The following is a 13,588-nucleotide window of genomic DNA, read 5'->3' as shown; positions in this document are numbered from 1 at the left end:
AATAATAATAATAGTATAATGACATTTCGTCATCGGTATACATTCTACTCCGCCTCACAAAATCACATTGGTATGAGAACTCTAGCGGTGCTCACACAAACCTTAATCATGTTCTCTCTTTTTTTTTTTTCTGTAGTTCTTGCGAGTTTTGCCAGACAAGGACAGCGATTGAAAATAAAAAAAGAAAACACGAACAAAGTCCCACATCTATGTGTAAAACGGGGAAAGCCGTAATATTTGGCTAGGCAGACGGCGTGTACGTATATACACATCGCTTGCACGCGACGTCTTCGTACCGTGCTGGTGGTCATTCCTTGTTCCTGTCGAGAAAAAGCGATTCGGTGGGGTGCAATATGTGGCGCAGAACGAGCTCGCTCAACAGCAAGGTCACCACAATGGCCACTGATCTGACGTCGGTGCAAGCCACGTATAAAACACGCGATTTTAAGTCACTTTTCTACTTGTTTGAAGCTTTAAAGCAGTGGTCTCAAAAACTCATTGTGCTGTCTGCTTTTTGTAAGCTCACAGTTTTGCCATCTTTAGCTTTCATTTGCATGTGCGACTGCTTTGCCCCATGATCATCATCATCATCATAAAGCTTTTATTTGTGTCGGTAAACAACCAACCATGGTCCGCGTGATGTTTTATGATGTTATAAGATTTAAAACACGGTTAAACCACTCCACTGGCATTTTTTAAATAGAACTAGAGCAAGTACACCGTCGTTGCCTTGTCAAACAATTCACTAGTCTCAACAGGTACATAAAAATGTCTCTTCATGTGGCAGTTTCTACTTTTCCAGCGATTTTTATAGCAGCATTAATTTTAAAACTTTTTTTATGGCAGCTAGAAGCCCGAGCTCATAGCTTTATTTTTGGCTATTTCTTCTGATCAAGATTATGTGCTGCCTTTTTGGGCAGTCACAGTGATGTGATTGCTGCGCCGTTTGCGCCAAACTGTGCCAAAGTGCTTACCCTGCTGCATTTGACAAAAATGTGAGGAATTTTCGCCAACGTTGTGCCAGAACTTGAGTCCACTTAAAGGGACAATGAAGGCAATTTCGGATATTTTTTTGGCGATTGAACTGGCTTCCCGGCACGCCTCAGGCCACAATGCCCAAATTTCAGCCGAAACCGGCGCTTGTGTGCCGCGCAAATCAATTAAACAGTCACGGTAATAATCGTACCGGGATCGATCGAGGCGACGCCCCGAGCGTTGCGGGAGAAACCAGCAGAAGCAAAGGTCACGTGACCCTGCGAGGCCTGGACGCGTGACGTCACAAGAGACGTGTCAGCGATTGGTCGAAACGAGAAACGTGCCCTCGGTCACGCTTTGGTTCGTGGTTTTTATGAACACTGTTCTAATTCCACTTGAATAACCATGAAAACTATAAATTGAACCGAAAATGATAACTAAACCGTAAACAAAACACCCTATTTATTTTTCTCTTTGCTACGCTGCACGCGAAACGGGCAACGAGCAACTATGGGCAAACGAAATACATAAAATGAAGAACACAGCACGGAGCACGAGGAGTTTTTTGGTTCTGGTTTCAGATGTCGGTGCCGTGTTTACTTTAGGAACACGGCACTCGAGGGATTCTGCAAAGCGGTAGTCATGCCAAATTTGTGCGCAGTTGAAGGGTGTTCAAACGGTCGACTGAAGACCCGTGATCGTGCGGGCGACACTAGTTTTTACCTACTCCCAAGCGATGAAGCATTGCGAAGTCTCTGGTTGAACAGCGTTGTCTTGCGCAGAGGTCTCGGCGATGGCGTCAGAATTTGTTCGCTAGGTTTTCGATCAGGAGACTTTGAACAGAACCTTCAGGTTAGCCGGAGTCTGGGCGTAGGTGTGAGGCGAATCACTCTGGGTCGGCGGCAATTCTAGGGCGTCCTCGTAAAGAGGCATCCAGAGTTCCGTGTCCTTAGGAGCATCTCCCGTTCTGTTGGTGTCAGGTAACTGAACGGGAGCCCGAATTCGCTCGCGAGAGCGGCATTGCCGTCCATGTTGGAACGACGAAACGACCGCGCCACCGCGCTGCTATAACCCACCGCGGTAACCAGAGTCTCGACGCCCTAAATGTTGCCGGTACCGACAATTCACATGTGACGTCACTCGCTACGTCACCTCCGTTTTCGGAGGCCCAAAAACGAGAAACGCAGATAGTTCAGTTTCGGTTTCTTCAGTTCTTTCGTAGGTACAGAAATACGCGTCACAAATGTCTATAAAAAATTGGGCAGTACGCCAGGTTCCCAAGAAGCCTAAAAACACCATTTAAAAAAAAATAATTAAAATCGCCTTCATTGTCCCTTTAAATAATACTGAAAACAAAACAGCTGCAGGCCTCGCTACCGGGCCGGATCGTTAGGGTAGGCTAGTGCGAGTTTTCAGGACTTTAGATAATCGCCTTAAATAACGTACTATTCGATTTGATTTTGCACCACGCGCTGACAGTAATCGGAAGTTTCGGAACAAGTCTCGTGGTCTGTTCTGCGAACTTGACGTCGCGATGTTGCGTGTCTTGCTTCGCCGCAGCGCACCCGCGTGCTAAGGGGAAAGGTACTCCTTCAGAGCGAGACGTGGTGCGAGAAGGAATATATGGACTCTTTTGTACGTTTATTTTTTATTCTTTTTTTTTGTCTTAATTAAGAATTGCAGTTTTATTCCCCCCCCCCCCCCCCCCTCCTTCCCCTAGAACTTTAAGGACACATAAATCTAGGTGCTCGAAATGATTGTATCTTAACATTTCTTCAGTGGGATTTCGTACCTAAAATAATCATTCACGGCAGTTTGCGCTGTCCTTCATCAGTCTTCTTGATACCGTGTCTGATGCTTCCACACGCAACTAAACAGCTAGTGTTTGTTCTCCTCCTAATATTTGCCGTCTGTCCTCCTCACATTTTCAGTGATATAAATGAAAACGAAGTGTGCGGTTATACTGTAAAAGCACTTGTTTCTCCTCCAAAATGAACTTCTGGCTGCTCCAATAGCTGCTCCAAAATGACTACGAGCAATCACATCACTGCTGTGAGCTCGCGCTTGTAGCCTAGTGGTGGTGTTGCCTTTCCGGTTGGTTGTTTTTAGACAAGAAAATAATGAGAAGCCAATATTCAGACGAAGCAATACTGCGTCCAAAAGATAAGCATAGTAGTGCAAAATGCGTGAACACGTTACAGAAGTAGAGCTTCTTTTTGAACGGAAATAAATTGACCATATTAAGACATTATTCATGGCGCATGTGGCACTTGAGGCATGTGAGCGGGAGCTCGCAGTTGCTGCTTTAGAGTGTATGGATACACACGCATCCATTCACACAAAAAATGTAAATAAACAAGTATCTAGATTTTTTTTTTGTCTTTTGATTTGTACATTTTTGCTTCATCTAGTTTATTCTGCATCAATCCGTGTTTTTCGCCAAAGTTACGAGATCGTGCATCACGAAGTTTGATTAGGCTTAACGGTAGAGTTTGAAAGCTCTGCCAAAGGACCGGTTTAGTTTGTCTTCGAGTGGAAAGCTTTGTGCGACATTCCTTTAAAGGGACCACTTGTAACAAGGCAAAGAGTGCAAGGAAACTAATGACGCCATAAAGCAGCAGCTAGAGAGAGAGCGAGGGGGGCGCGAAGATAAGAGGAGATTTGCAGATTGCGTCGGCGAACGAACAATCTGTTTATGAAACCGAGGTAACCGCAAAAGGAGGAGTAGTACGAAACACGTTTCGGGTCGTTTCTTTTTCAGCTTCCCAGAATATAATATGGAGCCAACTGAAGAAGACCGGCTTTGCCTCGCCTTTTCCTGTTGGCTTCGGCTTGGCTTTCGTTCAGCTCGAAAGGACGCGGAATATTGCGTAACATGGAACGAACAACATCCTCTTCCGTGAATGCGCTCGTTCTCTTTGCGGGATGCTCGCTGGTTTCGTTTTCTGTTTTTAGTTCGGGACTGGTTGTCCGTAAGCCTTTTCATCGTAAACGTTTTAAAAGTGAGCTCTCCTAGGGTTGCTGCTCAGATACCCTGCCGGTACTTCGAAGCCGGCCGAAGCGCGTTTTCAAATATTTTCAACGCCAACGATGTCTGCAGCCAAACTTGCCAGGCGAGCGTTCATGTTTCACGCACGCGTAGTACACTCATGAGTGTGTTGGTCTAGAATCATTTCGTAATAGCCTGTGCTAAGAAGATTGATCCTGTCGTGTTCCTTTTTAATCCGAGACCGGTTGTTTATGTTTATTGGCGTCGCCGTGGCTCCGCCGGCGCCGTTACGTTTTCAAGCGCCATCTTTCGTTCGTGCTCGGCGTTACTTCGGCAGACGCCGACGCGGCATGTGGGACGCGGGATTTGAATGGTTCGCGAGTGAACGAAAATTGCTTTGCATCGTGCGTGGCCGATTGCACCTGCCTCTGGGGAATTTTTTTATTGGCGCTTGTTTTTGAGCTTTACATCATCGTTTGTTGCAGGTCCGACGCGTAAGCATTTGAGTTACCTTTTCCTTTGTTTTCTTTTTGAACAACGTACAAAAAAAATTAGACCTACAGACAGCGTCTAAGCTGATAGCAGGGACCTACAGACAGCGTCTAAGCTGATAGCAGGGAGTGTATTGATATTATGCAGTTTGTCATGACTAGTCCATCACACCTGTAGGCTAAATCCAATGGGTATTTTTTCAGGGCTCTATTTCCATGTGATTATCGCTTTATATCTGGTATTTACGAGCTTTCTATTTGTATTTTGGCCAGTCACATTCTAATTAACTTCTTGAGGAATCCTCATACCCATTTCAGGACGTCACCATAACAGACTACTGTTATAAAAAATTGAAAGACGTTTGCAAATCTCTGTAATGCGAAACTAGAGAGCAGCTCTTGAGGAGGGGAGGGTATGCTCCTCCTCCTCCTCCTCTGTACCCTGCTCTCCTACCCTCATCCTCCTCTCCTTCTGCTGGATTTGGTCATGGGAGACGTGACACGAAGTCATGCCGTCATTTTCCCCGCTAAATTTAGCTGGGAAACTGAATTGGTGTTGAGCTCATGTGACGTCAAGTCCGCTCTAAAGTTGGCGGGGAAATTCTCCCGCTAATCCTTGCGGGAAAATTTATCCGCTGAATTTAGCGGGATAATTTCTGTTAAGTTTAGCAGGAAAATTTCCCCGCTAAATTTAGCGATAAAATTTCCCCACTAACTTCAGTGGGAAAACATCCCATAATGCAATGTGCACGGTTACGCCGACGCTGTTCAACCCGGAAACGGGCGCCTAAGAGCTGCATTCTAAAAGACAAGCAATCATGGCATCACATTTTATCTTATTGTATGCAACTGTCATCGGCATGAATGAACAACACTGCAAAAGTAATTGGATGCATCTCGGATGATGGTGGAAGCTTGCTGAATGAATTGTACCCCCTCCCACAGGCAGTATGAGCTGCACGATTTGATCTGAACTTTTGGTAGAAGTGCAATCCTGTCTTTACTATTTCTTGATTTGTCGAAAAAATGGAGGGACTGGGACTTAAGCTATGCATTTCAGCCCTAGTATCATATGCATCAAACCTTCCTAAACCTTCCAAAAAGCAGAACCATGGCAGGCAGTTCACGCTTATAGCGGGTGTTCCTGCGAGGACTTAAAAAGAAATCCTAAACCTACGGTGCTTGAAAAAAATGACCTTTTTTTACGGAACAGACCGCCAGCCACGGCGGACATCAGAAATTGCAGAAAGCATGCTAATTAGCAAAATAATTACGTAAAATTTACTGATTTAGGGCTTTTCATTGACGCTCAGCAAGTTTCTAATTAGAACCATATGTTAATTTTCACTAATTAGAAAGTAAATTAGTAAATTTAGCATAATTATTTTGCTAATTTGTTTCTTTGCATTTTTTGACATCTAATTCACCTTGGGTGTCAGTTTGTTTCCAAAAAGGACTTCTTTCTTTTTTCTAGAACACCTTATACTAGGGATGTTTCAAAGTCTTCGCAGAAATATCCTGTAGTATTGTCCATGTTAGTACCGTGCATAGTTTAGGCATCATTGAATGTTGTCTTAGGATGGGGCAAGTGCAAAGCCCGGCGCGTCTTGAGAGCGAAGACTTAGACTGTCGTCTCGTTGTTTCCGTGCGCAGATCTCGGACATCACGTTCACCCAGAACAACGAGAGTTTGACGGCCAAGGAGGCCCTGCTGCGCTGGGCCCAGAGGACCACAGACCGCTACCCCGGAGTGAAAGTCCGTGACTTCACCTCCAGCTGGCGCGATGGCCTCGCCTTCAACGCCATCATCCACCGAAACCGGTCAGTCCGGGCTCCCAGCGTCTTGCGATGGGCAGCGCCTTCAGCGGCAAATAAACCTTTTGCTAAATCACCCAAGCACTTAAGGAGCATGCTCCGAGTGTAGTTACATGCGCTGCAACTTGTGCTGGTGTCTGCCGCAGTAACTGTCCTAAAGCAAAAACCTGAAATGAGTGTCAACGTCTTACTTTGATCATGTTCTTCGGATTTCTTCAGTTCTTTATACTGTTAAGGTGAGCGTGTGTGGCGCATGTACCCATGTTGCCAGTAATCTCCTTGCTAGTTGGGTAGGCTGCCAAGGGGTCTATTGATGCAACAAAAATTATGAAAAGGAAGCCAGAATTCATTTCCTTGTTACTGTATGGCCAAAATAAGAAAGGTCCCGTCCCCTTTTTGTCATCTTTAATCTTGCTTTCATTCCAGTTCTGAGATTAGTGCCGCCATGTAATATTTTTCAGTATTCAGTGAAGCTAAACTCTGAAGCTATACCAAATAGTCAAAAGTACACCCAAGGTGGGGGAAGCAGGGTTAAATTTTCCAAAAACCAAGAGGGCAATATAGATTAGAGACTAAGCAGTCATACTCTTCTCAGCTGGGCATACCAGCTTATACTAGTAATATTGCTGTTCAAAGCTTCCTCAGTTGCAGCTGCCACTTTTTTTATTGTGCAACCTAAGTCTAGTTCTCAGCTCGCTGTTCCAATTCTTTGAGTTTGCTTGTTGACAGAGTCATCTTCAGAGTGACTCTGGTATTCTGTTTGCTGCTTTTTTTCTAATGTATGCAAAGACGGTACGATGTGTTCCCTTTTTTCTTTAATCCTCAACAGTTAATTCTCGTTGCGATTGTATGATTTGGAATTAAGTTAATGTAGAGCCTTGTGCTGCCGCTTCTTCTTAATTAGCCCTATTGTTTCACGTGCGTGGCCTACGAAGAAGTGCACCTCTTAATTTTTTTCTCGCCGCTCTGTGCCCGCAGACCCGACCTTCTCGAGTTCCGTTCGTGCCGGACCCGAACGGTTAGAGAAAACCTCGAGATTGCTTTCACGATTGCCGAACGAGACCTTGGAGTCACCAGGCTTCTCGACCCGGAAGGTGAGCCTCCTTTGGGACAGGTGGTGTCTCACTTCAGGGAACAAAAATTCTTCCCTAGAGTAGGGGCTCCCAAACTTTTTGCCCTTGTGAAATGCCCATCCCCCTTGAAACCTCTCCTGGTCTCGACTTTGAGGCAATAAGTAAGTGCAGAAGTGAACCTCGTAAGCAATAATGGGCGTACAGGGGAGTGTTTTAGGCATCATTAGATGGTTCAGATCTTACGAAATAGTGCCTAGACTAGAGGAACACGGAGGACGTTTTGAAGCTTGGGAACCCTTAACGGTACTCTAGGAACCCTGTTTCAGAATCCCTGCCCTAGAGTATGGAAAACCTTGAACAACTGGAATAGGGGAATTTTGGATACCCAGATTGGGACGACAATAACCTAGGTTTTCTCTTCTCGAATAACACCTAAAATAGGGATACTTGGAGGAGGTTTTACCTACAATAGAGAAAATTATTTGTGGATAAGGACGCCATTCAGGTCATTGGGAATGGTACCTTAATTTAATTTTTGGGAAAGATTTAAAATGTGCTTCTATGCCCTTAGCAGTACACGGAAAAATGCACTGTTAACGAAGCGAGCTATTTTTTTTTTTTTTTTTTCAAATGTGATGGGGCAGATAACGTCCTTGTACATTATAAATATAATTTGTCATCCGAAAGAGCAAAGAATGGTAGCCGATGATGACGATTCTGTCTTCTGATGCGGAGCAGAGTCCCACAACCGAGTCGATCCAATGACCTTCGTTTTGCCCTCTCCGTTTCCAGACGTGGACACTCCTCAGCCGGACGAGAAGTCCCTCATCACATATATCTCGTCCTTGTACGATGTGTTTCCCGAGCCGGCGAGCCACAACCCGTTTGCGGATGACGAGAAGCAGCGCAAGGCGGACGAGTACCGCGAGCTCTCGAGCAGCCTCCACCTGTGGCTGCGCAAGACCATCTCCATGCTGCAGAATCGCAACTTCCCCAACACCCTGCCCGAGGTCAAGGTGAGAGGGGTCCGGGTGGCAAAGGGTAGACGTGAAAGCGCCCCTCACTGCACTTCTCTTTTTTGGGCTCGTCGGGGAGCACTAAAAAACACGGGGGAGATTTTTTGGTAAGGTGCATAGCTGTTATACTATTTCCTTTGCAGCGATGCGCATACAGTCTGAAGGTTAGCATAGTATTCAGTGTGTTTGTGCTGTACACAGTTTGGCTTGGACACAACGTCTGTGATCTCATTTTGCTCAAGGAGGTTAATGTCAGACGCAAAATTTGATTGACTGTACTTGGTCTTACCTTACAATGAACCTTAGTGGACGCTACGAGCCAGCTCACCCCATTCAACGCCGCGAGTGCATCGCGTGACTTCGCGCCTGGCGTGTTGCATCGTTGCTGAAGGTCGCACGACACTAGTGTGGCATTGGATTGCGGCTCATAACGTTTGCTGTCGTTCGTCGTAAGATGAAACAAAGTTTGGGCAAGTCCTCTGGTGACATTTTTTTCATTGACGGTGAGCTATAGTCGCCGACGAGATGAGAGCGGCAGGGCGTCTCTTTCGAATGCCCACTCTCCGACACGCACTCGTTGCCTTTAGCCGTGCATTGGCTGTGCTTACGCACTTGAGGCTTGCAAAACTCCCTAGTGCTGTCGAAAGTGGGAAGCTCGTGCCAAAGGTGGGACAGCTGAAACTTTTCTCTGCCAGTCTCATTCTGTCGGTGGTCGTAGGAACGCAAAGCTTCTGCAGGTGTGTGCGTGTGGACGCGTCCCTAAAGGCACACATCAACCTCTTTCCTCGTCTGGCAGGCCCTCCAGTCCGAGAACGGGCGCTTTCGGGTGGAGGAGATGCCGCCGCGGCTGCAGGAGAAGCAGCGCCTGTCCCACCTGTGGAGGGACATGCAGAAGCTGATGAAGGAGAACCGTATCCACATTGACGAGGAGCTGCGCTACGACAGCCTTGACATCTCCTGGAACCGCATGCTCTCGGCGCACGCGGACCGCGACCGGGCCCTGCAGGACGAGATCGCCAGGTGGGTGGCCCCTCGTATTGACGACGAAGGCAAAGGGAGCTCTAGGCTAAGGGGCCAGGAGTTTCCATAGGGCAAAGCAGTGTATGGGAAGGTACTCTTAGAGCGGTCTGTCTCGAATCCCCTGGTGCAGGGGTTGGCAACCTTTTGCAATGGCGGGCCGAGTCGTTGCACAGCAGGGGGGGGGGGGGATGGCAAGTAGTGAAGGGAGGCGTTGGGGGGCAGGCGAAGAAAAGCTTTGTTCATGTCTAACCCCATTTAAAATGAAAAGTTCCGTGTGGTCATTGAGTTTGTGCGAGGAAGCGGCAGGAGTGGGGGAGAAGGGGGGAGGGGTGCCTTCTGGTGTCATGCTGGGGTCTGCTTGCAGTGGGTTGCCGACCCCTGCTCTAGTGTAGTGTGCCTCAAAAGTAAGTACCTCTGGGGTGAGGTGCCTGGGATCTTTGTAGGGCAGTCTAAGGAAGCATACCTTTGAGTTCGAGTGCCTTGACTTTCTCTAGAGCAGAATACTCTTGTTACCTCAATCGTAGTATGCCTGGAATCTTTATAGGGGCAGTGTGGCAAGGGGTACCTTAAGCCTCTGGTGTCTTAAAATTCCTCTAGGCTAGGGTACCTGGAATGTTCGTAGGGCAGTGTAGGGAAGGGTTTCTTTTGGGTGGAGTGTCTTGAATTCCTCGAGGGAAGAATGCTCTTGTTGTAGGCTACCTGTACAGTAGAGTGTCTGGAATCCTCATAGAGAAGGAAAGTGTAGGGTAAGGTGCTCCCATGTTGGGGTGTCTCATATTCCTCTAAGATAGGATGCCTTTAGTGTAGGTAGGGTACCTCTAGAGTGTGGTGCCTGTAATTTTCATAGCACAAGGTCGTATAGGGAACAGTGCTTCTATGGTCAGATGCCTTGAATTACTCTAGGGTAGGTGCCTTTAGAGTAGGTAGGGTACCTCTAGAAAGAAAGCAGACAAGCACGGCTTGCGTGTCATCTGATTTCTTTTCTCCGGTCTACCGTTGCTCTTTTTGTCGTTCTTTCTCTCAAGACCGGCAATGTCGGCACTTGCAATTTGCTATGCTCCACTCCTGTCTTTGCCCTTCCCTCAGGCTGGAGAAGCTCCAGCGGCTGGCGGAGCGCGTCCACCGGGAGGCGAAAAACTGCGATGCCCGCATGGACGACGTGGAGAAGCGCATCGTCGAGGAGGAGCAGCGCCTGGGGCGGCTGCACCCGGCGGACGCCAAGCACGTCTGCGACCAGGTGGACCGCGACCTGAGGCACCTCGAGGACTCCATCAAGTCCATGTTCAAGGACGTGCAGGTCCTCTTTGACGGACGCTACCACAGGGCCGCCGACCTGCACAAGCTGTGAGTTCTGGAGACTCTTCGGATTGTAGGCTTGGTCCGAACTAGATCCAGCTGGAAATGAGATTAAAGGCTTGTTTACCTCGGTGTGTCGGCACGTGGTAGTTGATGCAAGACACGCCATGTTTGCCACGCCAGACCTGTCGGAAATTCCACCCCTCTACTGGCAAAAAGGTCAAACTATGGGGGACGCTTTGTCCAGCTTGCTTACGTAAGGCCTGTGGACTGGATTCTTCATTTCATCTTCTTTGATCGAGTGCGGGGCACAGATTGGACGTTAGTGCTGCATCAATCTTCAGATGGAACTCGCATTCATTGGTGCTTTGCCGATTGAACACGAGCCCCAGCCAAACGTTGATGCAGTGCTGCGCACAAACAAATATTTTATATTGTCGTTTCCATAGGTTAAGTTTTTAATTTAGCTGCTAGGAGCGTGACGGTTGGATCTCCTCTATAGTCAAACTTGTCTAGGGCCATCCAACCTTAATAAACAAACATTACTAAAGCCATTTTTGCCATGGGTGGTTCGACTGCCATGCATCAGCCAGTTTGCATCATCCGCCAATAACTTGACCATTGCTCGGTTTTGTCAAGGGCTGAGACGAGGCTTCCACGTGCCTATAACACTGACGTTGTGTGACTCACGTGTGCAGGGTGCAGAAGCTCCACCAGCGCTGGTCTGAGCTGCGGCTGGCTTACCAGCAACGTCTGCTGACGCCGCTGTCGAGCAAGCAGTACAAGGTGGAGGAGCGACGGGTGACCAAGCAGCGACAGGTCATCTCGGAGAGCCGACTGGTGGAGACCAACGAGTACTTCAAGTTCCTCCAGAACTGCCTGGACTGGGTCAACGAGAAGCTGGTAGGTGCTTCACTCTCGCTCGTTCACTCTCCTAATCATTTTATGTCATTCCTTTTCTTTTACCCACTCTTAAGCATACTGTCTCACTCATTCTCACTTACCCTCATTCTCAATGAGTAACTCCCTCTCACTCTTACTTTCGAGTTTCAGCCTTTCGAGTCTCATAACAAATGTTGCATTTATGAAATGTGTCCTGGGGGCAGGCGTGTTGCAACTTCTTGTGTTCCAGCTATTATGCAGTAGCGAAAATTCAAAGCTTCTACTCACTGTACTCTGCTTCACCTTACGATGGATTGCAGAGAATGCTACGAGCCATTGAAGCCGGTATAGTGCCGAGTGGCCTTTGGGAGGGGCGATACAACATCTGAAATGCGTGCCATATATTTCCGCATATAGGTCAAACTCCGAATATAGGCCTAAACACCTCCAAATTCTGACCATTAAAAAAAATGTTTTTGTTAATTAAAAAAGAAAAATTTAATATTTATTATTGAGGTATCTGAATTTGAGATATCTATTTCTGAAAAGGTTGACTTATAAACAGCAATATACGGTACTCACTTGATATGCTCACACTCAAAGATTCACTAGGATGGCTTGTAGCGTCCGCTGCTGTCTGTCGGAGGGTGAGGCGGGGTACTATTACACCAGATAGCATTGCCATTAGAGCAATAATTAGACATCTTCACAAAGGTGCTCAAGAACCGTATGCACCTTTCTGCCGGCCGGGAAGTGGGACGTGAAAGAGGTTTTGACCGCCTTGCAGAAGCACCTGGAGGACGGGGACTATGGCAGCGACCTGCCCAGCGTCCAGTCCATGGTGGACAAGCACCAGGCCGAGCACCGGCTCATCGACCAGTTCCAGAAGAACGTCGACATGTGCATATCCCGCAAGGTACGCACATGTGCTTTCCTCTCAGTTTTCCTCCATGTTCATTTGTTTTCTCAATGATTGCTTTTAAATCTGCTCCTCGGTGAATGTTCTTGATGTCGTGGCGACTTGTCTTGGCTTGCGCAGAACCAATTCAAGGGAGAAGAACAGGAGCAGTACCTCAAGCTTCTCAGCCAGCTTGAGAGAGGCTACTCCGAGCTCTTGGTAAGGGAATCTTTTGATCCCTGTACACACCTCATATTTGTTTTTGTTTTTTCTGGTGCAGATCTAGCTTTTAGTTGCTGTAGCAAACTGGAGAGCTGAAATGGTGGTATTGGCCAGCAGCAATAACTACTCACCTTATCTTGTCAAGGCAGAATTCCCTCTCTGCAATGGAATGTAAAAAAAACCCTGTTCTGAAAAGTTCTGAAAAAAAAAAAAAAAATCTTGGGACAGTATCATTTACGCTTGTTTCTTTAGATACTTTCTTTAAAACAACTACTTCAGTTGTCTCAAATGAAGTTTAAGTTGGTTCATGTAAGATGTCTTCAAAGAGTTTGTAACCTGCTGTTGCCTTTTGGACAGTCTATTATGTTTAAAGTAGCTTCTTCTAGTTGGATTTTTTAATTTCCTTATTTTTGTTTTTTAGCTTGACAGGAAGTGTGACTTCCCTAGCTCTGGTTCATCTACATTACTTTAGTGTTGTGGTGTCTCGTCCCAATTCAGCAGGCCTGGTTTGATACAGCCTTTCTATGTTGTGGCTCCATCGAGGAGCTCCTCGTAGAAGGTCACCCAGTGCCAGAACACGCCTGACCTTTCCACCGTAACGGCGCAGGTGCTGTCGAACAAGCGCCTGAGCGACCTGGAGGCTCTGCTGGAGTTCATCCAGGCGGCCACGGCGGAGATGATGTGGATGAACGAGCGTGAAGAGAAGGAGGTGAACCGGGACTGGAGTGCCAAGAGCCTCAACCTGGTGGAGGTGGAGCAGTACCACGAGGCCCTCACCACCGAGATGGAGATTCGGGAAGGGCAGTTCAACTCCGTGCTGGACCACGGGTCGGGACTGATTCGCCAGCAGCACCCGGCCAACAAGTGCATTGAGGTGAAGAGACAGGAGTGCATCTGCCTCTTTGATGAGCA

General features: G+C 47.3%; 1 protein-coding gene across 1 annotated transcript in view; it reads left to right on the top strand.

The window, feature by feature from the left end:
- LOC8031391 overlaps nucleotides 1–13,588 on the top strand; it is a 245,941-nt gene that overhangs the window by 124,347 nt on the left and 108,006 nt on the right. The window contains exons 6-14 of the mRNA XM_029981965.4: nucleotides 6,109–6,275; nucleotides 7,248–7,363; nucleotides 8,135–8,358; nucleotides 9,155–9,378; nucleotides 10,465–10,722; nucleotides 11,373–11,577; nucleotides 12,344–12,472; nucleotides 12,596–12,673; nucleotides 13,284–13,550. Coding sequence (XP_029837825.3) covers nucleotides 6,109–6,275; nucleotides 7,248–7,363; nucleotides 8,135–8,358; nucleotides 9,155–9,378; nucleotides 10,465–10,722; nucleotides 11,373–11,577; nucleotides 12,344–12,472; nucleotides 12,596–12,673; nucleotides 13,284–13,550 — 1,668 coding nt within the window. The remainder of the gene's footprint in view (nucleotides 1–6,108; nucleotides 6,276–7,247; nucleotides 7,364–8,134; nucleotides 8,359–9,154; nucleotides 9,379–10,464; nucleotides 10,723–11,372; nucleotides 11,578–12,343; nucleotides 12,473–12,595; nucleotides 12,674–13,283; nucleotides 13,551–13,588) is intronic.

The sequence above is a fragment of the Ixodes scapularis genome, unplaced genomic scaffold (genome assembly GCF_016920785.2).
Source record: "Ixodes scapularis isolate PalLabHiFi unplaced genomic scaffold, ASM1692078v2 PGA_scaffold8__174_contigs__length_109621045, whole genome shotgun sequence".
Taxonomy (NCBI): domain Eukaryota; kingdom Metazoa; phylum Arthropoda; class Arachnida; order Ixodida; family Ixodidae; genus Ixodes; species Ixodes scapularis.
This window is presented reverse-complemented; position numbering and strand designations above follow the sequence as displayed.